This window comes from Heterocephalus glaber, unplaced genomic scaffold, assembly GCF_053883595.1.
Source record: "Heterocephalus glaber isolate CG9 unplaced genomic scaffold, H.glaber_assembly_v1.0 deba00000071, whole genome shotgun sequence".
NCBI lineage: Eukaryota > Metazoa > Chordata > Mammalia > Rodentia > Bathyergidae > Heterocephalus > Heterocephalus glaber.
Window position 1 is genome coordinate 28,539,099 of NW_028258137.1, and position 22,064 is coordinate 28,561,162.

A 22,064-nucleotide genomic window follows, 5' to 3' on the forward strand; every position below is an offset into this window, starting at 1 on the left:
AATTGATTCAGGTGAGAATTTCCAATGAGTGTTAAAATCATGCATGAAAGTTTGAGGAAGAAGGGGACATTTATATAGTCTTAAACTATCTCCCCACAAGACATGTATTAATTACAAAGGGAAAATAGTAACTTTGCAAGAGAAGGAGTCTGGCAGACACTACCAACTCCAGGTGGCTCAGTTAGCACGCCCAGCAAGGGGACACACAGACATCGTGTGCCCCTGCGGGAGGCACTGAGAACACAGAATGGCTTGTGTCACATTCCTGCCTAAAATGCACTTTCTAAAGCTAAGTGTCAGGAGTCACTAGAAAAATTCAAGTTGAAGAATAGTCTGCAAAACAACTGGCCTGTAAATGTCAGAGACAATGTCATGAAAGACAAAGAAGACTGGAGAACTGTTCAGATTGAAGGGGACTAAAGAGTGGAGACAATAAATTAGCATATGATCCTGGATTGGCTCCGGGACAGGAAAAACAAAACAAAGCCCAAACAGCAGCAAATAAACATTGCTGGTACAAGTGGTAGGAGCGAAGTATAAACCGTAGTTAGATAATTGTGTATCAATGTTAATTTTCCTGAATTGTATAATTTTACAGGAGAATGGCCTTGTTCTTAGGAAATTTACTGAAATATTACGGGCTAAGGGGGGCATGATTATGCAACTTACTCTCAAATGGTTTGGGCATGGGGGGAGAAGGAAGGAGAAAAAGAGGAAGAGGATGAGGAAGAAGAGGAGAGGGAGGAAGGTGGGAAGAAATGAATAAATGTGCTAAAACATTGACAATGTGGAATTTGGGTAGATGTTGTATGGATATTCTCAGTCTTGTAACATTTTATTTGCAATTATATTTTTTTAAAAGGAAGGAAGGAAAAAATGAAAGAAGGACAAAGAAAAGTAGTGAGCTTTGAAAATGGAGTAACTTTCTTGTCATGTGGCACCAGATCCATGACCCTGTCCCTGTAGCCTTGTCTCTAGGACCCCTGTGGCACTTGCCCACAGCGGGGAACACAGAGTCCTCTGGCACAAGGCTGGGGACAAAGAGAGGTGTGGCGCAGGGCAGAGGCACTGGGGCCTGAGCAAGTCTGGTGTGCGTTACCGGAAGGTCTTCAGGTCACAGAGGGACAGCAGGAGGCTCTGCAGCAGCAGGAAGGTGGCATCGCTGGCATCGCAGAGGTTTACCTGGGACAGGCTGAAAAGGCCGAAGAATATTCCAGAGGATGGGAGGCTGGACACCATGGGGCTTACACATACACGCAGGGAGGTGTGGAGGGAGGGCCTCCCAGGAGCTCCCCTACACCACCCTGCGCAAAGACTGATGTAAGCTTTCTTGTGCAGGGAGAGAGAATACCCGGGCATATGTGGCCTGGACTGTGCACTGGGATCAACAGAGAGCCTAGGGCCTGGGACGGCGTTTCCAGGAGCTGACCTGAGCTGCTGCAGCCGGCGGCATGTCTCCATCAGCTGTCGGACAAGAAGGCTGTGGTGGGTCCCTAGGTCACAGTGAGCCAACCTGGAGGCAGACAGGGAGGTGGCAGTTTTGGAACACATGGTTCAGTATGAGTGATTCAATCCTTGCCTTCAAGGAGCTTATGGTACAAGGGTACATAAATTTTGGTCAAATGGAATTCCATAATTTGTTATTCAGTTATAAGCAATGGTGCAAAGGAGGGGTCCAGATGGGGCAGCTAGTATGGCTGTGCATGTTGTTCACTGCACAAGGGAGTATACCCAAGGGGGTGAACTGGACTGAGACCCAGCCATGCCGAACTCCCTAGAATGTATACATACAGGGCTGCATCTACTCAAGAGAGGTGACATTTTAATTTCCAGAAGTGTGCTATAGGAATTGGAGGTGGTATGCATCCAGGCATCCATGAGAATGAATAACAGGAAGATCTGACTAAGTTTTGGGGATCAGTGGGCCTCCTCAAAGTGGTGTCATTTAAGCTGAGACTTGAAGGATAGAGAAGTATAGCCAATGAAAGAAGACAAATATAGCTGGGAAGAGAAAAGAGCCTGTGCAAAGGCCCTGAGGTCAAAGAGAGCAAGATGCTGTTCAAGGAACTGAAAGCTGTTGTGGAGATGACTGACCAGGGTTTGGGGTAGAGACAGAGAAGGTGGGCAGCAGACCTCACAGGCCATGGAGACACTGGACATGAAAAGACTGAGTAAGGGCATGAGAAATATTAGTCAGAAATAGCCATGTACCCTCCCCGTCACCAGCTATTCCCACCTGAGGGCCACCACCTCTGGGTTTTCTTCCTGACGAGGGAATTCCAGCTGGATGTAGAGCTGCTGCTGGGTCTCAGAGATGCTGAAGAGGAAAAGAGGTGCTGCTGAAGCCCGCTGCAGCTTTCCCCACCCAGCCTACGTCTCTAAGCTCCAGCTCCTCTGCCTGGATCACTATCCCGCTGCCGGGCCCAGTTGGGATGCGGGGAGAGCAATTGTTTCCCTGAGTCACATACACCAAAAATGGTGCTTTTCAAAAATTTTAAGTGACAAAGCTGAGGCTTTCCAGACCATGACAGCGAGCTACCGTAGCACGAAAGGGCTGTTCTGGAACATTCCCAGGGATGTGCTCATGGGCCACAGAGGGCTCGGTGGGGGATCGTCAGCAGGCTGCATTTGTACTCTGAACTCGCTGGCTTTGCCTGAAGGTCAGGTTCACTGGAGTGGGGCTGAGAGAGATGTTAAACTACCCCCAGGTCCTTCCTGGGTGCCTCCTGGTGGACAGCAGGTCTTGGGCCAGAAGCCACTGAGCGGATATCCGATGACATGGGTGGGGGATGCCAAAGCCTTGCTCTCACCTACTCCATGTCGTTCTGTCATCTCAGGTCACAATGCCATGGTGTGTGCAGCAGGGGCCACTTCCAAGCAACCAGCATACACTCCCAGCTAAGGCTTCCCGGACCCACAGCCCTTTGTCTTGAATCTGGTGCTGCCTTTCTCTACTTGACACTAACTCTGACTACTGCACAAGTCCCAGCAAATGTGTGTAGCCCCTCCCGTGTGCCCCAGGAAGTTCTGCCATACTGGGGGACACAGAGAACTCACTAGTGATAGAGCATTACCTCATAGGATAAGAGACTGATGGAAGGTCCCGAAGGTCATGAAAGAATGAAAAATTCAAGAGGTCCTATTCCCTGGACTCACCTTATGACAGTGACATTGCCTGAGGCCTGGGCACAGACTTCTAGCAGGGTAGGCACCCCAGCTCCACCGACCCACGGTTCCTCCACCCTGTTACAGAAAGGGGCACACAGATAAGGCCTGCTCACCATGGCAGCATTTGGCATCCTGGGGAGGGTTATTGCATGGAGGGACTGGAGGCTTTTTGGCCTGTTTTAAAACTATACAATTATACAATTAGGCATAAGCATAAAAAGGGAAACTTACATCATCCTTATTTCAAGAATCATTTTGCAACAACCCAAATGACAAATTTTTTTAAAAACAATATTTTTAGATTTCAGAAAAGATCCATATAATGTTACACGGCCAAGATAAGAAAAACAAACTGTACATAAAATATGATCCCAATTTTGTATTTTAAAAAGGGCAAAATATAGGAAGAGAAAGATGGAGATAAAGAATAAAAGGAAAATATATTAAGTGTGCATGCATTAATTTAGAAGTGGGATAAAAGAGAGGTGTTTAAAATATTCCTAGTGCAATTGAGGCGATACTCTTAAGTGAAATAAATAGGACACACATGTGTAAATACCGAATAGTTTCTCTGGTGTGAGAAACTGAAAGTGTAAATAAGGACTAAATGTATAATAGGTCATGTGAAATAGGAAGAAAAGGGGCAAAGGGGAGGGAAGTGGGAGGGCTAGGGGAAAGGATAGGAGGGAATGGGATTAATATGAGAAAATGGAAAAATAAGAACAAAATCTTTGTAAATAGGGAGGAATGGAGGGGTTGAAGGGAGGGCTGGGCAAGGGTGAAAAATAAGAACCAAGAGAGACTATGTAAAGGTGCAAATTTCCAATGATGAATGTCATTATATTGTATACCTAAAATGTACCAATGATTAGAATGAATAATCGATAATGCAAAATAGGAAGAAAAGGTCCAAAGGGGTAGGGGTAGTGGGAGGCACAGGGGAAAGGAAAGAAGGGAAAGGAAAAAATGCTGAGAAATGGAAAAAATGGAAATAAAGTCTTTGTAAATAGGGAAGGGTGGAGGGGGTGAAGGGAGGGCTAGGAATGGGAAAAAAATAAGAACCAAGATGGATTATGTAAAGGTACAATTCCCAATGAGAAATGTAATTGTGCTGTATACCTACAATGTACTAATAAAAGAATTTAATAAAGTGAAAAAAATATTCCTAGTGAAAGATTATATTGGATTATTTCTTTTCAAATACCATTTTTCTGCTTAAATACCATTTTTTCTTCTTTATGTTCTTCTGGATTTTTCACAAATTTCTACAATGAGGGCATATTGCTTTAGGCCTAGAAAAAGTTTTATTTTAAGATGTTATTTTGGGTGATCTAGGAATTCTGGATAAATGCCCAAAAGAATTAAAAGCAGAGGCACAAAGGACATATGTGAACACCTGTGTTCACAGCAGTGTCATTCATGAGGCCAAAATGCAGAAGCAACTCCAGGTCCACCAAAGACAAATAAACAGGAAGTTGTGACATGTGCCACACCATAGATGAGCCTTGCTGACATCACGCTAAGTGTAACGAGCCCGTCACCAAAGGACAAATACTGCATGGCTCTACTTACACAAGATGTCTAGAGTACTCAGACTCACGGAGACAGAAAGTAGCACCCGGCCGCCAGCGGCTGGGGGAATGGAAAGCGGGAACTTGTGGTACAGTTTCAGTTTTACAAGACGAAGAGATCAGAAGATCAGTAGCACAAAATGTGAATGTGCTTAGCACTACCGAGCTGTACATTTAAAAATGGTCAGAAGGGTGACTGTTATTATGTGTATTTTACCATAATTTAAAAATGTGATGTGGGGGAACAATCAGATCCCCTGGGTCTCAACGTGCGATCCAGCTGGGCAGCCTGCGGTGCAGTGACCACAGATCAACAGAGCCTGAAGAGCCAGCTCCAGCCCTTGCAAATGTGGACACTTCCTGCATCCTGGACCCATCTGAGGGACAGTGGAGACATTTTAGGTTAGACTAGGTAATGTGCGGCGTTAAGGAATTGTTACTGAGTTTCTCAGGTATCCTAATTAAACTGTGATTATGCAGAAAATGTACTTCCTTTTTAGTGATTCATGGTGAAATATTTAGGAGTGGTATTTTATGAGGTCTGTAATGTACTTTAAAATACTTTAGCCAGAAGATAAAAATATGAAGCAAACATGGAAAATGTGAGCAACTGTTGAATCTAGGTAATGGGATATGAGTTTTAAAATATTGTTCTCTCTACTTTCAGTATGCTTTTTTCTTGAATCTTTAAAATTATGGTGAACGTATAAACATTTTTTTGTTAGTTCAAATCCAGAGCCTTTGAACTGAGTTACATGCTTATCAGTTTTAAAATTGTATCTAGCCATCTATCTATCCATCCATCCATCCACCGGCCCACCCATCCATCTATTTTTAAGACAAGATCTTGCAAAGTTGCTAGGTTGCCCAGGCTAGGCTTAAACTTGCAATCCTCCTGCCTCAGCCTCCCAGAGTGCTGAGACTATAGGTGTACACCATCACACCTGGCTAGCATATTTATTTTATGTTATTTTTATCCTTGGTTGGGTATTCCTTTGGAAACTTTCTTTTATTTCCTAAACCCCAAAGCACAGGCACCATCGTGGGGAGGGAGAGCTTTTCTGTATGCCTGGGGATGACTCTGGGACTGCTAGGCAGGGTCTGCTCTGGGTCCAGGAGGTGGGGTTCTGGGTATGGGAAATGGCCAGGGGTGTGATTCAGGAGGCCCTGTCCTCCAGTACCCATCCAGCCAGAATTCATGCCATGGCCCCTCCCAGGGGCAGGAGGAAGATACCTGAGGCCAAGGAGGCCCGATGGCCGCCTCAGCAGGCTTAGAAGGATGGTCAGCTGCTTCAGGTCCAAGCAACACCGGGTCAGCCTGGGGACAGAGCGCTGTCACAGGTGTGGCCTTGCAGTGTGCCCCACCTTTCAGGTGTCCCCATGGGCTGGGCCTGACACTCACGTGAGCCCGGTCAGCTGGAGGGCCTGGCTGACGCTGCTGGCCAGTCTGACCACGTGCTCCGGCCCGAAGCTGCACTCGCTCAGCCTGAGGGTGGAAGGCCAGGGGCAGACCTAGTGAGGCCCACTTGGGCCGCTGGCCTGGCTTCTTCCCAGAATTCCTGGGAATCTGCTTGGGGGCCCCACTGAGGGAAGAGGCCAAAGACTCAGCCTGCCTTGGAGCCTCCTGGCTGTTTTCTGAGGACCCCATGCCCTCCAAGAAAGTGCTAGGAGCTGCTTGTGGAGCCGACTCTTCACCCAGCACTGCACCGGCCCCCGGTTGGCCAGAGGTACCTGCTTACACACAGTGTCTCATTTAATTCTCACAGCACCATTTATAGCAAGGAAGCTGATGAGCCCAAAGACACACAACTGGCAAGAGACAGGCTGGACAGGCCAGCCCACTGCCACACAGCCCTGCTCCGAGACTTCCAGGAGGGGCTTACATTGAGCTGGGGCTCAGAGGGTTGGGGGAATTTTCTCTCAGAAGGGGCCCAGTGTGAGCAGAGTTGGGAAGCTATGCCCTCATCTGTCCGGGCAGCATATGGGCAGAGAGCAAAGAATCCCGTGGCACTGCACCTGCCTTGCAAGCGCAAGGTCCTGTCTTCGATCCCTGGTACCAAAAAAAAAGAATCCTGTGGCTGCGGCACTGTATGTGGTGTGGTACATATGCGGTGTGTGTGGTGAGTGTACGTGAGCATGTGTGTGAGTATGTATGTGTTGTGTGTATGGTGTGTGTGACAGTGTGTGTGAGCATATCTGTAGTGTACGTGTGTGTTGTGTCACGTTTGTGTATGTGCTTTGTGTGTTGTATGTGTACACATGTGTGCTGTAGAGGCAGTGTCTGTGTGGTGTACGGTGTGTGTGGTACTGGGGGTGGGAGGTGACTGGGGGCTCAGACTGTGAGGGACAAGATTGGGCTAAGAGGTCTGGACTTCATCTTGTGGGCACTGGGGCTGGGAAGAGCTTAGCTCAGCATGCTGCAGTCAGGCGTATGCTGTGAGGGAGCTGTGGGTTCCCAGGGCAGAGGGACTGGGGGAGGCCCGGCCAGAGGCAAAGGGACCAGTTTGGAGGCCGAGTTCACAGCTAAAGTACGACCTGCAGAGGAACTGGCCAGGCAGGGATGGTGAGGCTCTCCAGTGAGCCAGGCCTCTCTCCTCCGTGCTTGTGAACACGCTTAATCCTCGCAATCACCCCAAAGGCAGGATGTGCTAGGATCCCTAGTATACAGATGAGGAGCTGAAATTGAGAGGTTCTGTAACTCATCTGGGGTCACAGCTACAGAGCAGCAGGCTAGGATTTATTCCCAGGAGGCTCCAGAATCTTAGCCAGGGGCTTCAGACTCAAGCTATTGTTGGGAAGTGGCTAAGAGGCACACATAACAATGCAAAGGCCCTGCCCCAGACTGCAGGCATGGGGACCTCCTGGAAGACCTGGGGGACCAATCCCAGGGAGTGAGCTCAGAGCAGGATGAGGAAGAGGAGGAGGAGGAGGAGGAAGAGGAGGAGGCTGGGGCAGAGGGCACGAGGTGCCATAGGCCAGCCTCCACTTCCCTTCTCTCTCCTGCCCATTACCCCACCAGGAATTACCTCAGGGTCATCCTAGCCTCCTCCTGCTTGGAGAAGCGAACCCAGAAGTTCTGCATGGAGCCCAGGCTGTAGAGAGAGGAGAGCCAGGAAGTGTGTCCACACCATTCTGTGAGGATGGGCAGACCTGGCTTTCCCACCCCATGGCACCCAGGCATGGGAGGACAGAGCCTGTGACCCCCTGCCCAGGAAAGCCTGAGACTCAGAGAGTGATGAGTTGCCCCAAGTCACACAGATGGCAAAATGTGGCCACCATCAGCCAGTCCTTACTTCACAGAGGCCTCCTCAACACGCAGGCAGGAGGGCAGAGTCTCCAGCAGGTGCAGGACACCTTCCTGAGAGATGCTGTTGTGACTCAGACTAGGAGAGAGACAAGGCTCAGGATGGCACTGCTCAGCCCCCTCGTCTCCCCTCCATCTGTCATTTCCCGGAAGTGAGGCTTCTGTGTCTACTCATTCCATTCTACAGATGGAGACAGTGAGGCCCAGAGAGGGGCCCAGAAGGGACGCTATCCCACACTGGCAGAGTAGCTGGAGCTGCCATCACTATGCCTGCTGCTGCTGCCCTGTGGCAGGGGTAGGGTGCTGACGGGGCCCTGCCACCAGCTCCAGCCCCACGTGGGTTGGGGACTGTCAGAGAACAAAGCTCAGTTGCCTAGCAACAGGTTGAATCCTGGCTCTGGCTGTCAGTCTCCCAAATTGCTGGGGAGATCAGGCAAGAGTGCGCATGACTTCCTGGGGACCCTTTCCTGCTGCAAGGACATCTTGAAATTCCTGTCACATAGGGATGGGATGAGCCAGGAAGGAACCAGGCAACTGCGTTCCCACATCCGCTGGTTAAGGATGAAATATGGCTTTCCTGTCCCAGGTCAGCTGAGTTGAAGCCGTAGCCTCTATTGAGTGGCTGTCAGAGGATCTGGCCATGGTGGGTATGAGAGAAGGAGGAAGGACACAAGTGTGTGTGTGGGGAAGTCCAGGTAAGAATAGTCCTTTCCCTCCCAGAGCTTTGTCCCCTGGGGTTCTAAAGAGGCCCGGAGGAGGATTCATGTCTCCTGTCTCCAGGCTGCTCCCCACTCACTCAAGCAAGCCAGAGATGGGCATCTGTGACAGGTGGTCTAGAAGGCACCTGAGCCCGTCATCACCCAGCAGGTTGGCTGTTAGGCTGTAGGAGGTAAGGAGCAGTTGGCAGTGGTCAGTGTGCCTCCTTGGGCTCTGCTTGCTTCTCATGGTCCCTACTTCTGGGTCTACTGTCATTGCTACTGACCATGCCATCCATCGTCAGCCACCCCCCGCCCCCGCCAGCACCACCAATATCATCACCACTCAACACCACCAGGCCCACCACATCCACCATCATTTCTGGCACCACTAGAATCGCCACCAGCTCCCACATTGCCTGCTACTCTCCCCGGATCAGCACACAGTAAGCCAGTCCTCATCTTCCCCTGCAATATCTGGCTCCTGGGACTCCAGCAGGATTTCCGGACTTGGAGAAAAACCATTTAGCTTTGCGCCTACCCCTGGCCTGCATAAATCGGGAGCCACAATTTCTGAACCAGAATAAATTCAGGAAAAAAATATTTGGAGAATACATTTCCCCAACAGATTTGTTCTTTTAAACGGGGAGTTTGGTATCTATCAGAAACTGTATCCAAATACTTTCTGACTTCCCTTCCTTGTAGCATTCTGTACTTTAGCTACAATTTCAGAAACAATATAACCAGTGTGCCCCCAAACATCTGAATTTCCTCCTACATCTTTGGTACTTCAGATGCTTCTTTATTTTATCTTTTCCTGAGATGTTTCATTTAAAAATTGCTTTGGGGCGGGGGATTTAGCTCAGTGGTTTCGCCGCCAGCTGCACAAGCTCAAGGACCCGAGTTCAATCCCCGGTACCAAAAAAAAAAAAAAAATTGCTTTGTCTCCACATGTATAAATACCAAATAGTTTCTCTGGTGTGAGAAACTGAAAGTGTAAATAAGGACTAAAATGTATAATAGGTAATGTGAAATAGGAAGAAAAGGGGCAAAGGGGAAGGAAGTGGGAGGGCTAGGGGAAAGGATAGAAGGGAATGGGATTAATATGAGAAAATGGAAAAATAGGAACAAAATCTTTGTAAATAGGGAGGAATGGAGGGGTTGAAGGGAGGGCTGGGCAAGGGTGAAAAATAAGAACCAAGAGAGACTATGTAAAGGTGCAAATTTCCAATGATGAATGTCATTATATTGTATACCTAAAATGTACCAAAGATTAGAATGAATAATCGATAATGTAAAATAGGAAGAAAAGGTCCAAAGGGGTAGAGGTAGTGGGAGGGGCAGGGGAAAGGAAAGAAGGGAAAGGAAAAATGCTGAGAAATGGAAAAAATGGAAATAAAGTCTTTGTAAATAGGGAAGGGTGGAGGGGGTGAAGGGAGGGCTAGGAATGGGGAAAAAATAAGAACCAAGATGCATTATGTAAAGGTACAATTCCCAGTGAGAAATGTAATTGTGTTGTGTACCTAAAATATACCAATAAAAGAATTTAATTTAAAAAATTGCTTTGTCTCATAAAGCCACTTAATAAAACGATCTTTAAAATAAGAAAAAAAATCCCTCTACAATGAAAAACAGAAAAACTTGGAAACATATCATATGGTTCATTCATCTTTCTTTAAAATACATGATTTCATCACTCACAATTCTTTCTTGACCATAACACAACCAGAATTTAAACTTTTTTCTTTCCTTTCCTCTCTCTCTCTCTTTTTCCAGAGATAGCTCCTTTATTTCCCAACTGTCCTACGCTGGATCCTAACACTTCTGAGTAAAGACTGTATTGCACTTGCTGTGTGACTTGAGGCAAATTCTTAAATTTTGTGTCCCAATGCCTTCATCTGTAAAATGGTAGCATCTGTAAAGTGGTGGTACCTAGGGTTGCTGGAATGATTCAAAAGAACACAAGAAGCACTTAAAACAGTGGAGAAAGTGCCTGTCAGGTGTTTGCTGTTAGGATGGTCCCATCCATGTAGGGCTTGTACTCCGGGCACCCAGGAGAGGCCACAGGGATGAAAGCCTCAACCTGCCTGGCTGAGGTCCCTCCTCAGTTAGCCATTTGGTACTCATGACCACCTGCCAGGCAAACCAATGGATCCTGCACTGTAGCCCCCATCTGCCTGCAGCTTGGACCTATGGACCAACAGAAGGTTGAGGGGGCCTCTAACCCTTTCTGAGGGCTGCACAAGTTACCAGGACAGGCATAAAAGTAGCTCTCCCCCTGGAGGAGTGAGGGTGGGAGAGGGACAGAGAATGCTATAGAGAAGCCTGAGGGATGTGGCCAGAATCTCATGCTTCCCCTGACAGCTGGCCCTAGGGGTGGAGGTAGGCACACAAGAGTGCATGTATGCACACAGACACACATATTCATGCCCCCCTCCCTGAGTCCTACGTAGGTACATGCCCCCCCCCCACTCACTCCAGCTGGCAGAGGTAATCACACTTGCTCAGTGCCCGGCACAGTGGCGCCACATGCTCCTGGCGGAGGCTGCAGCCCGTGAACCTGCGGGCAATGGGATGTGAGCTGGGGAGGGGGTGTTCAGCTGCTCTGACCATCTCCATCCCGGCTGGTCCTGGGTGTGCTGCCTAGCTCGGGGTCCCCACCCAAGCCGGAGTCTTCTGAAAATACCCAGCATTCACTGCTCCCACTCTCCAGCAGGTCCCACTTGGAACCCACATCCTCCCTCTGGGTGGGGGGCAGTTCTCAAAGTGTGGTCCTCCCAAATTAAAAGCTGCATCGCCACCACTTGGGAACTTGAGATGCAAATTCTGGGACCCCTACCAAACCCACTGAGTTGGAGATCCTGGGGGAAGGCCCTGCAGGGGATTCTGAGTCAAGCTGTGCCCAAACCCATGGGCTTCCCAGTCATGGTTTGGGGGGACTTACCCACAGCACACACCTTCCTGCTCCTCGCTGGACCTGAATCGCAGTGTGGCATTGCGCAGGGACCTGGAACAGACAGCACCTGGGTCTTGGGTGCTCCCCAGGGGAGGTGCTCCTCCTCCAGAAGCCCAGCCTCTGGCCCAGGTCCTGGTGTCTTCATGCCTCTTTGCATCCCTCTGGTCTCCAGGCCAAACCCTCAGAGACCTGTCCTTGTCCTAGAACAATGCCCACCTGAGATCCACCTTCTGAACCCGTGGGCACTGGCTGACAATGCTGGCCAGCAGGAAAGGGCTTTTCAGGGGCAGTCCTGTCTGGCTCAGCCTGAGAAGGAAAGTGGCAGTACATTCAAGATCAGGGACAAAAAACCAGGATAGGCTGCAGGGGGAGGAAGAGGAGGATGTGGGGGGCTGGCAGCTCACCAGGGCAATGAAGAAGAAGGCAGGGATTCAAGAGGCATAAACAGGGGCTGGGAGCAAGCAGACTTGGGGTTGGGTCCTAGCTGTGCTTCCTGGCCTTTGACCTTGAACAAGCCACTTGTTCTCTGCACTTCCATCTCCTCATCTGGAAAGAGGACTAGTCATGCTAAACCTTCCTGGCCAGTGTATGAGGATATGCTTACATCTAATGGGCACACAGCCTGGCATGATACCCATGCTTATTATTATAACTGCTCATTGGAAGGGTGAGTCCTTGCTGATAGAGTGAGAAGCTGCAGGAGCTCTGGGCAGTTTCTTGACTCAGTGCTGTTGAGATGTGGAGTCTGATCATTCTTTGCTGTGAGGGGCAGCTGTCCTTGCTCTGTGGAGAATTTGGCAGTGTGCCGACCTCTGCTCATTAGAGGCAGTAGCGGCACCCCTGTCCCTAGTTATGATACCAAAAATATCTCCACATGTTGTCCAAAGTTCTCTTGAGGGGCAAAATTACCCTCAGTTACAAATTTCACCGTAGGGAAAATGAGGCGGGTCCATGCTGCCCTGGGAGGTGACCTCAGCACCCCCACAAACCTCCATCAGCTCATCTCACCAAGACACGCCCTGTGTCCACCCAACCTCCCCACTGACTCTCAGCTCCTTCCCTTCTTACCGGGGCTCACACAGCTCCTCCCTCCTCTCCTTTCTCCGCTTGTCCCAGGCCCCTCTCTATCTAGTGGTCACAATGAACTTTAAATATCCAAATTAGTTCTCTACCTTTCAAATTCCCTGGGACAAAGACCCAAGCTTCTCGCCATGGCTACCAGGCTCGTGAGGCCCAGCCCTGGCCAACTCTCTCTACCTCCTGTCCCTCGGTCTCCCTGTCAGACACCATGCTCAGGCCTCCATGGCCTCTGGGCCGTTTCTGGAGCCCACCAAGCTCGCCTGACTCAGCTTCTCAAAGGCTGTTCCCTGTGTCTGCACGCATTTCCCTGCTCTTCCCAAGGCTGGCTCCCTCCTCTCCTTCAGACACAGCTCAGCGTTTATCCTCAGAACAGTCCCTGACCACAGCTACCATCATCCCAATCTCCTCTCCAGCAACTCATTTACCTCCCGGGAGAAACACCTTCCCACTGGCTGCACTCACTGTATTTGATCTCACCTCCGGACTTCAAGGTGTGCTCCGAGGAAACAAGGACCTCTGCCAAGTCCCCAGCACAAACACCTTGGGCTGAGTAATGGAAAGTTGAAGCCCCTGGCAAGGGACAGGCTGGCCACCCCTTTCCAAAGACAGACAAGGAGGGGGGCGGGCGGATGTTGTGTGACTTAGGCACACAGAAGGCCCATTCTGATCTGGGGTTTCCTGTGTGTTCATTTTGTGACTAAAGGATCCCTTCCTGATCTGCTCTCTCCAGGCAAGGTGGGGGCTGTGAGCGGGCATGTGAGCGGCTCTGCACCCGCCCACCTCCGGCAGGTTGTCACATCTGCTTCTTCCCTGTAGGACCGAGGATAAGTGAGACCCTGGAGGTGATGTGAGCCAGCCCAGGCACCTCAGAGAGCCCCAGCCTCAGCACTTACGGTGCTGCTGTTAACATTATGATTTAATTTCCTGTTGTATTTTTCTATCTCAGCTGCAGCTGCTTTCCCCCCTGCTAGAAGAATATTTAAAGTAAATCCTTTCTAAATTCTAACCAGTCTGAGCTGAAATTAGAAGAGAGCTCTAAATACTTAGGGAGATGCTGCTTGAATTCTTCCCTCTAACAGAGTTAGATGTTGACCTTTAAAAAACAGTGTGTGACATATACATGACCCACATCTGTGCAGGCCCTTTTTAGGGCTAGGTGACCTTTCCATGGGTGAGAGAGCACGACAGTCTGCTGGCCATGCTTGTTCCTTCTTAAGAGCATCTTGAGCAACTGGTCTGTGTGAGGCTCAACCCCAGGGAAGGGCTGGGAAGTACTGATCCCATCTGTCAGATGAGGAAACTGAAACACAGAGGGGACCAATAACTGCCTCTGAGGTTGACAAAGTACTAGGGAAGAGCTGGAAGCAGATTCGAGTCTCTATTTGTGCCAGCAAGATGATGAGTGTCCAGGAGAAAGGGAGGGAAGAGGAGGAAGGCTTTGTGGACAAGAGTCTCAGGGTCAGGGCACTGGGTGGGCAGAGGCAGGACCAGGACTCGTCCAGTCTTACTGCAGCAGGCTTAGCTGAGGCAGCCGGGGCAAGCAGTGCAGCAGGGTCTCCAGGCTCTGGTCGCTCAGGGTCTCACAGGACAATCTGTGAAAGAAAGCATCTAAATGAATAGGGGGATCTTTTAGAAAAACAGAGAGGCTGGGTTCACAGCCCGAGCCTTTTGGAGATGTAAGCAAGCCGGTGTTACCTGAAACACTACCTCCCAACACTGAGTCCTTGAGTTAAACTATGGGGCTGGGAAAAGGGGATGGCCACATAAGTTTGGAAAAGACTGGGTCCGACTAAACGAAATCATTTTCTGTGCTGCAGGACTTCTCTGAGGCTTGAATAGGCTGCTACGTGTTGCAAATTCCCAAGGGGCTATAGTAGACTTTTCCTCAACTAAATGGATGAGTAGGATTTTTTTTTTTTAGTTCTTTTATTGGTACATTTTAGGTATACAATTTGTTTACATTTACCCTTGGGTGTTTGTACCTGTACATGATACATCTTGGTTCTTATTCCCCCCCCCATTACCTGTGCACCCTTTACCCTCTCCACCCTTCCCTATTTACATAGATTTCATTTCCATTTTTGAGCAGGATTATTATTGATGAAGATTAGTGATCTATAAAACACATTCATTAAGAAAAGAAGTCAGGCATGGTGTCTATAATTCCAGCCCTTTGGCAGGCTCAGAGAGGACTGCAAGTTTGAACCTAACCTGGGCAACTTGGTAACTTAGAGAGACCCTGTCTCAAAAAATAAAACAAAGAAAATAAAAATTTAAAAAAGGACTGAGATGTAGCTCAGTGTGAAGGTCTTGGATTCAATACCTAGTATAAAAAATTCCTCTTTCATCCAGAGGGGTGATCAGGTTAGCAGAGACCCAGCATGGGAAAGACGAGGCTGGCTCTGGTCTCTGTGGCCAGTAAAACTGACCCACCAGTTCATCACTCATCCGGGTAATTCAACAGAACCCTATGGACAGAGGAGAAATTCCAGATGCCTGCCTTGGGTCTCTGCGCTCTCTGAGCACCTGGGATTTACATGCGCCCCTCCGCTGGGGGACAGGAACCACTTCCTGCTCCCAGAGCCTTGCCATGTGGTCTCCTCCTATCTTCTCCACCTTTGTCCTTTGCTGCCCTTCTTTCCTTATCCCTGTCCCTTTGGCCCCCTTCAGGCTGACCCTTTCCCCACACTCTGGCTTCCAGCTGCTCCACCCGTCTATCTCCATTGGGGAAGAGGGGGTGCAGGATCCCAGCCTCAATTTGGGGGAGAATGTTGTGGGAGGAGCAGTCCATGGTTCTGGAGCAGGAGCCCATGGTGCCAACTCTGCCAGGGCCCAGCTGCAGGCTCAGCTCTGTCCTTTCAGTCTCAGGGCCAGGGTGAGAGCCTGAAGAACAGCCAGACCTGGGGTCTTCACCAAGGTTGATCTTTCCATAACACCTCTGGGATGGGGCTCCCCACCTGACCCCAAACACACAGTTCTGTGGCCTCTGTTTGGGTAAAAACAGGGTTTACGCACTTTTTTAAAAACAATGGAAACTTTACTCATTGTATCACCCCACACGGTACACCAAGAGGAACTGAGACAAGGTGGAGCAGTGGTGGTTGAATGGAACCCCCCTCCCTGGCCTCCCTGGAAAAATCCCAGGAGCCAGCGAGCCAAGTGCTGTACTTCTACGTTCAGTACCTTGAAGCTTATTGATAACAATAAGTGGCCACAGCACTCAACAGTTGGCAAAGTACTTTCATACTCATTATCCCACTTCTAGCAATAGCTGAGACTCAACAGTGCTCAGACCTCCGAAGGCCCTATTGCCAAAGGTGAGCCCTGACCTACAGCATCCTGTCGTTGTGTCCTACAGGGCCTGGCCCAGGGTATGGGATACAGTAGCTGCTTAACAGTTAAATGAGGAAGAGCTCTTTGGAGCATTGCTGTGGGGCTCCTGGGAGCGGCCTGGACATCCTAGGGGGTGGGAGGAATCGTGTGCACACCCACCCGTGCTGTGGATGGACAAAAGTGTACACTCTGTAAAACATACATGAGAGGTGATCAGGGACAATTAAATATTGATGGGATATTTGATAATTTTAAGGAATCGTTAATATTTTAGATTTGATAATGATTTTGTGGTTATGTTAAAAATACAGAGCACTTATTGCTATGCATACTGAAATATTTACAGACAAAATTATATGGTATTTGAGAATTGCTTCAAAATAACTCAGAGTAGCCAGGCACAGTGGTGAGCACTTGTAATCCCAGCACAGTGAGAGGCTGAGGCAAGAAGATTGCATGTTCAAGCCTAGCCTGGACAATTAAGTGATTTAGTAAGACCCTGTCTCAAAATTTTAAAATGGGATGGAGAAACAGCTCAGTGTGAAGGCCCTGGGTTCAATCACCAATACTGAAAACAAGTAAATCAGCAAACAAAACAAAAAACCCTCAGAGTGTGTATGCATGCATGTGTGTGTGTGTGTTGAGGCTGTGAGGTAATAACTATTGAGGTAGGTGGAGGGTACTTGAGTGTCCTTTACACTTTTTCACTACTTTTATATCATAATAAAAGTGCTGTTTAAATTAAAAAGTAACTTTACAGTGGGGAATCTCAGCTCAGCCTTGGCCAGGTGATGAAGGTCACTATCAACATTCAGCCCTGAGAAGATGTGCTGAGAAGGCCACTTTGCCTCTGCAGTGTTGTTCCCCAAATCCATAACCCACTTTAACCAGGAGAAAAACACCAGACAAGCCCTAACCAAGGGACAGCTTGCAAAATATCTGACCAGTGCTCCTCGAAATGGACCACCAGAGACCAGAGGAGACTAAGGTTTAAATGCAATGTAGGGTCCCAGTTGAGACTCTGGATCAGAGGCAGAATAGACGTTAGTGGAAAGGTTAGCAAAGGTGAAGTTAGTTGTGTATCAAGGTTGGTTTCTTCATTGTGACAAATGCAGTGTACGATGCTGATAAAAAGGGAAAGTGTTTCCAACTTTTCTTTTTTTTTCCTCCAGTACTGAGGATCAAACACAGGACCTTGAGCTTCTGAGGCAGGTAAGGCACCACTGAGCTAAATCCCCAGCACCAACTTGTCTGTAAATAAAATCTAAAACTTTTCTAAGGTAGCTTGTTAAAAAAAAATGAATCAGTGCTGGGTGTGGTGCATGCCTGTAATACCAGGTACTTGGGAGGCTGACCCAAGTTTGAGGTCAACTTGGGCAACTTCACGAGACCCATACAAAAAAAAAAAAAAAAAAAAAAAGGGAATTGGGTCCATATAGCTTGATCTTCAGGGAAACCATGTTCTACAGTTCTAAGACAAGAGCTAGTTGCAGAGAGATCTAGCATGGTAATATCCTTTGTCTGTCAAGCAATGTAAAAACTCCACTTCCCTGACCACATGTGTCCAAACACAGAGCAAAGCATAGGAAGGACACTCAGGGGTCAGAACAGATCATCTTGTTGGAAAAGGTGGAAAGGCATTTGAAATGGAGCCAGAAAACAAGGAACAGCACTGTAGCAAAATAGAAAAACATATATGGAGTGACATAAGTGAAATTGTGGACTGCAAATAAATGCTAAGCATCTGAAAATCCAAAATCCAAAACTTGTTGAGCACTGATGCAACAGCAGAAGGGGAAAATTCCTGACTGCATGTGAGGGGTCAGCAGTCAAAATGTAGTCACACCAAAAATGTGTAAAATGACCTTCAGGCTATTGCACAAGGTGTATACAAAACAAGTGAATTTTGTGTTTAGATGTGGGTTCCATCCCTACTATGTCTCATTATGTATATGCAATTATCTTAAAATCTGAAAAAAAAAATCCCAGATCCAAAGCACTTCATGGTCCCATGCATTTTGCATAAGGTATGTTCAGCCTGTAGGAGAAAACAAAATAGGCTAATGGGCAAGAAGCAGAAGGTCACCTGGACAAAGGACAGCGTTGGTGGGGTCAGAGAAAAGGGGTTGTTTGGTGAGGAAGGCTTTGGCTTGGGGTTCTTTGTTTTAAGGTGATTATTGTAATAAAATTACAACAGTAACAGTCAAAGGGAAGTGACCATCCATTCTAAGGAAGTTGAAGCCCAGGAAGTTAGTCATTTCTCCAAAGTCACCCAGCTTGTAGGTGGCTGAGTCAAGACTCCCGATTGTAAACCTAGTCTTTGGTCGTGGCCCAGGTGTTCTGGGTGTGTGTGGGCTGGGAGAAGGGGAGACCCCAGGGAGAGGGTTACCCCAAGGAAGAGCCTTGGAAAGCCCTAAGCTCTGGCCACAGAGGCGGGCCTGAATGGTGCCTGCCTGAGGACAGGTGGGGCTCCTGGGTGCCGCATGTGGGAAGGTAAAGGGCGGAGCTCTGAGAGGGGCATTACGGTGCCCAAGGTCTGGGCGGGGTGCTGGAAGACAACCAACCCCCTAAAAGGCCCGGAGACTCCCATAGGTAGGGCTAGCAGGGTCTGGCGGAAAGGGACAAGGACAGACTCCCTGGCTTCTAACGAGGCAGCCCCTCCCAGGGACAGTCGCTGGACAGATGCCCACATGGTGCTCTTTGGGCTGTGCCTTGTCACTTACTTGACTTCCAGTGGCCCTGACCACTTCTCCAGAGCTGTGCAGAGGTGAGTGAGGCTCAGAGGCTCCAGCTGACACTTCTTGAGGCTGAGACAGGGCAGGAGGCAGGGCAGGGGATAAGAGAGGGCCAGGGCCCCTTCCAGCCAGGGACACCCCTCTCTGCAAGGCACTCTCTGCTCTCCACTGTTTCCCCTACAGCTCTGTTGAAGGCGTTTCTCCTCTGGGAGGACTTCATGACCCAGTTGGGGTCTCGTAGCCCCTCACTGCAGAGCTGGAGGACCCTCCTAAACCCCAGGGCATGTTCTAGCAAAAGCAGGCTGCCTTTCTTTCTCTGCAGCCCAACTTTCCTTGTACTTCTTTGTATATTTGGGGAGAGAGGCTATCTGCTTCTAGAAAATGGTGTCCCAAAGCAGAGACAGCCCCAGACAGGGAGCAGCTGGGCGGGCTGTCCTGTGTGCTGCAGATAAATTCGGACTCTCTCTAAGGAGAAGACCAAGGCCTAGGCCCACTGAGCGGCCCCAAACCCCAGCCCCTGCCCTCACACACACCCCACTTTTCCCTTCTGTCAAGCTCTCTCTTTTCCCTTTGTCCCAATCCCCAGCCTTAGGGCCCTAGGCTCTGCCCGCTTCCTGACCCCTCACCCCTATTGTGGTTACCCCCAAGGAAGAAGTGGGAGAAAGTACCAGAAGCTCCTGGGGACACAGTGCTGATGGAAACCTGCAAGTTGAGCTCCTGCTGGGAATTCTGGCAAAGATTCACCAGCCAGTTTGTCCCTGGAAGTGGGGAGACCGTGACAAAAGGAAAGTTCAAGTCATTCACATTAGACCCCAGCACTCAGAAGTCAGGGATCTAGTCAAGGGACTAGATCCGAGTCCAGCCCCTCATTGTACAGGTGGGAAACTGAGACCCCGGAAAGGAAGCCAGCAGCTTATACATGTCCAGGTGGGCAGCACCTGACTAGGTTAGAGGAGTCAGGACAGAGCCCTCCCTACTCTGACCACTGAGGTAGCATTCATGACTTCTGCCTCCCTGTACCTCAGCCCTTTGCGCTTCAAGACTCCAGGGGATCCCTCAGAACAGAGACCCTAGCCTGAGAGCAAGACCACCTGGCCTTGGGCCACTCCTGAGTTCAGACAGCCATCTGTATGGCTGTGCCAGAAGCCCCCTCTTGGCATACAGCCTTCCCAGGTGAGGCCAGGACACCTGTCCCCACTAGGGGGCAGCCAGAGACAGCTGCAAAGGGCTAAACCCATTCATTGTTTGCTATGAGGATGTGGAACTTATTTTTTTTTCCCCCAGAGCACCAATGATTCCCTGCTTCTTAAGGGTGATTCTCACAGTGTGAAAGGGCAATGATCCATATTAAGCTGTGTGGGCAGAAGTCACCCCAGAGCAGAAAACTAACTGCTCTCCTGGCTGTACCCAGCAACTCCTCTGCCCTGGAGTCAACCACCAGGGCCTCTGCTCTGCAAACCACCTTGCTCCAGGACAGATTTATGCCACTGGTCACTATTTACATGGTGTGTGGGGGCAAGGGAGGTACAGAAGCAGGCTTAATTCCAGTGTGTCAGACCCCAGTGCTCTACTCTTGGCCTAAGTGGACCCTAGCAAGAGGGAGATCCCCCCTTCCCAGAACGCCCCTCCTCACCTGCCTCTCTTGTCACCTCTCAGGAGGATGTGCTGGCTCTCAAAGCTGGAAGTAAAGAGGAAGCAGAGGTCTGAGAAAGGGCAAAGGGCTTCTTCCAAGTCCCTGAGAGACAGGCCTGGCCAGGTCATGAAGGCTGGAAGGTGGCCTGCTGTTTTAGTGACTATCACAATCAGTCGATTCAGCAATCTACATTTATCAAGGCATATATGGAATGTGCCACCACTGTTATCTCACTGCCTTCTCACAACACAGCTGCAAAGGAAGAAATTATTCTTAGATCCATTTTGCAAACAAGGACACCAAGGCAGGACAAGCTCCAGGACATGCTCAAAGCTGCCACAACTGGGAAGCAGTGAAGCCTGGTCCATCTGCCATGGCACCTCCACTCTTGGGGACCCTTAGGGTTGGACGAGGGAGGCAGTGCTCGCCTGAACCGTAGAAGTACTTCATGGGAGCTGCTGGGCTGGCTGCTGTCTGCCCTCTAGGTTGATCAGCTCCAGAGATCTCACAATTAGGACAGGTCCTGGAGTCCCCAGGGGCTACCAGGCAGGTCCAAACTTGCCTGTAAATCTCTGAGGACAGTCTAGGGAGCGAGTAAGAGAGTCGATGGACTCTGTTCTATGGTGAATTGGAAAAATTCGAGTGTGTCTGAGGCCACATTCACTCATTCATATAATCGTTCATTCAGTGGGCAACTGCCATGTGCTCACGGCACCTGGTGCTGTCCAGGGCTCTATGGATGATACTTGGTGACATGGCAGAAGAGGGGCCCAAGTAGGAACTGATGCCCTATGGCATGAAGGGTACAGCTGGTAGAAACAGAGAGGCGCACTCACCTTACTTCCAGGTGGCAAACCCATTGCAGAGTGGACAGGCACTGGGTCAGACGGAACACGGCATCCAGGGCTATGCCATTCTCACTGAGGCTGGAGATTACAAGGGTGACACTGATGGAAGCCACCCGGTACCTGGACACACAATGTGTCAGTGAACCAGGAACGTGAGGCTGTCTCTGTTTCCAGATGACAAACACTGAGCACCAGGTGGTTGGAGAGCACCCCTCAACTTCATAGTACAACTGAGGAGACAGGCCCGACACAGGCCAATGTGGTCTATGATGACCAGCCATGTTGGTGACAGAGCCCAGACCAGAAGCCAGTGGTTCCCTTGGTCAGTGATGGATCTAAAGAGTGCTTTAGGCCAGAGCTGGGCTCTGTCTCCCCATCTGACGAAGGGCATGGTTCTAGTGCAAAACAGAAATGTGGCCCTCTGCTCAAAAAGCAGGGACCAAGCTTCCCTTCTTTCCTGGTCCCTCTGCCATTGTATTTGCCATTTAAATTTTCTCCTCAAGCACAGAGCCTCCCAGCACTGGCTCAGCTAGAACCCAGGGTGATACAAAGGCCACCTGGGAGTGAGCCGTATACTCAGTGTGTACATCAACTGCCTACAGAGCAAAGACTTTCCCTCCCGGTCAAGTGCAGGCCCCAAGCAGGGTCAGAGATGACATCCTCCCCTTCTCTGCTTCCTCAGGACACTGCTGTCCAAGCAGGAAGGGCCCTGAGGTTGCAGCACTTACTCCAGAGGCTGTA

General features: G+C 49.5%; 1 protein-coding gene across 3 annotated transcripts in view; it reads right to left on the reverse strand.

The window, feature by feature from the left end:
* Positions 1-22,064, reverse strand: part of Nlrc5 (NLR family CARD domain containing 5) — an 82,650-nt gene that overhangs the window by 19,586 nt on the left and 41,000 nt on the right. For all 3 annotated transcript variants that reach the window (XM_087206162.1, XM_013071622.3, XM_087206157.1), the window contains exons 20-36: positions 21,312-21,401; positions 20,476-20,520; positions 19,511-19,600; positions 18,831-18,914; positions 14,283-14,366; positions 11,911-12,000; positions 11,683-11,745; positions 11,215-11,298; positions 8,840-8,923; positions 8,033-8,122; positions 7,766-7,831; positions 6,142-6,225; positions 5,974-6,057; positions 3,157-3,243; positions 2,237-2,317; positions 1,430-1,513; positions 1,100-1,192 (exon numbers count right to left, since the gene is read on the reverse strand). In XM_087206162.1, coding sequence (XP_087062288.1) covers positions 1,100-1,192; positions 1,430-1,513; positions 2,237-2,317; positions 3,157-3,243; positions 5,974-6,057; positions 6,142-6,225; positions 7,766-7,831; positions 8,033-8,122; positions 8,840-8,923; positions 11,215-11,298; positions 11,683-11,745; positions 11,911-12,000; positions 14,283-14,366; positions 18,831-18,914; positions 19,511-19,600; positions 20,476-20,520; positions 21,312-21,401 — 1,383 coding nt within the window. The remainder of the gene's footprint in view (positions 1-1,099; positions 1,193-1,429; positions 1,514-2,236; positions 2,318-3,156; positions 3,244-5,973; positions 6,058-6,141; positions 6,226-7,765; positions 7,832-8,032; positions 8,123-8,839; positions 8,924-11,214; positions 11,299-11,682; positions 11,746-11,910; positions 12,001-14,282; positions 14,367-18,830; positions 18,915-19,510; positions 19,601-20,475; positions 20,521-21,311; positions 21,402-22,064) is intronic.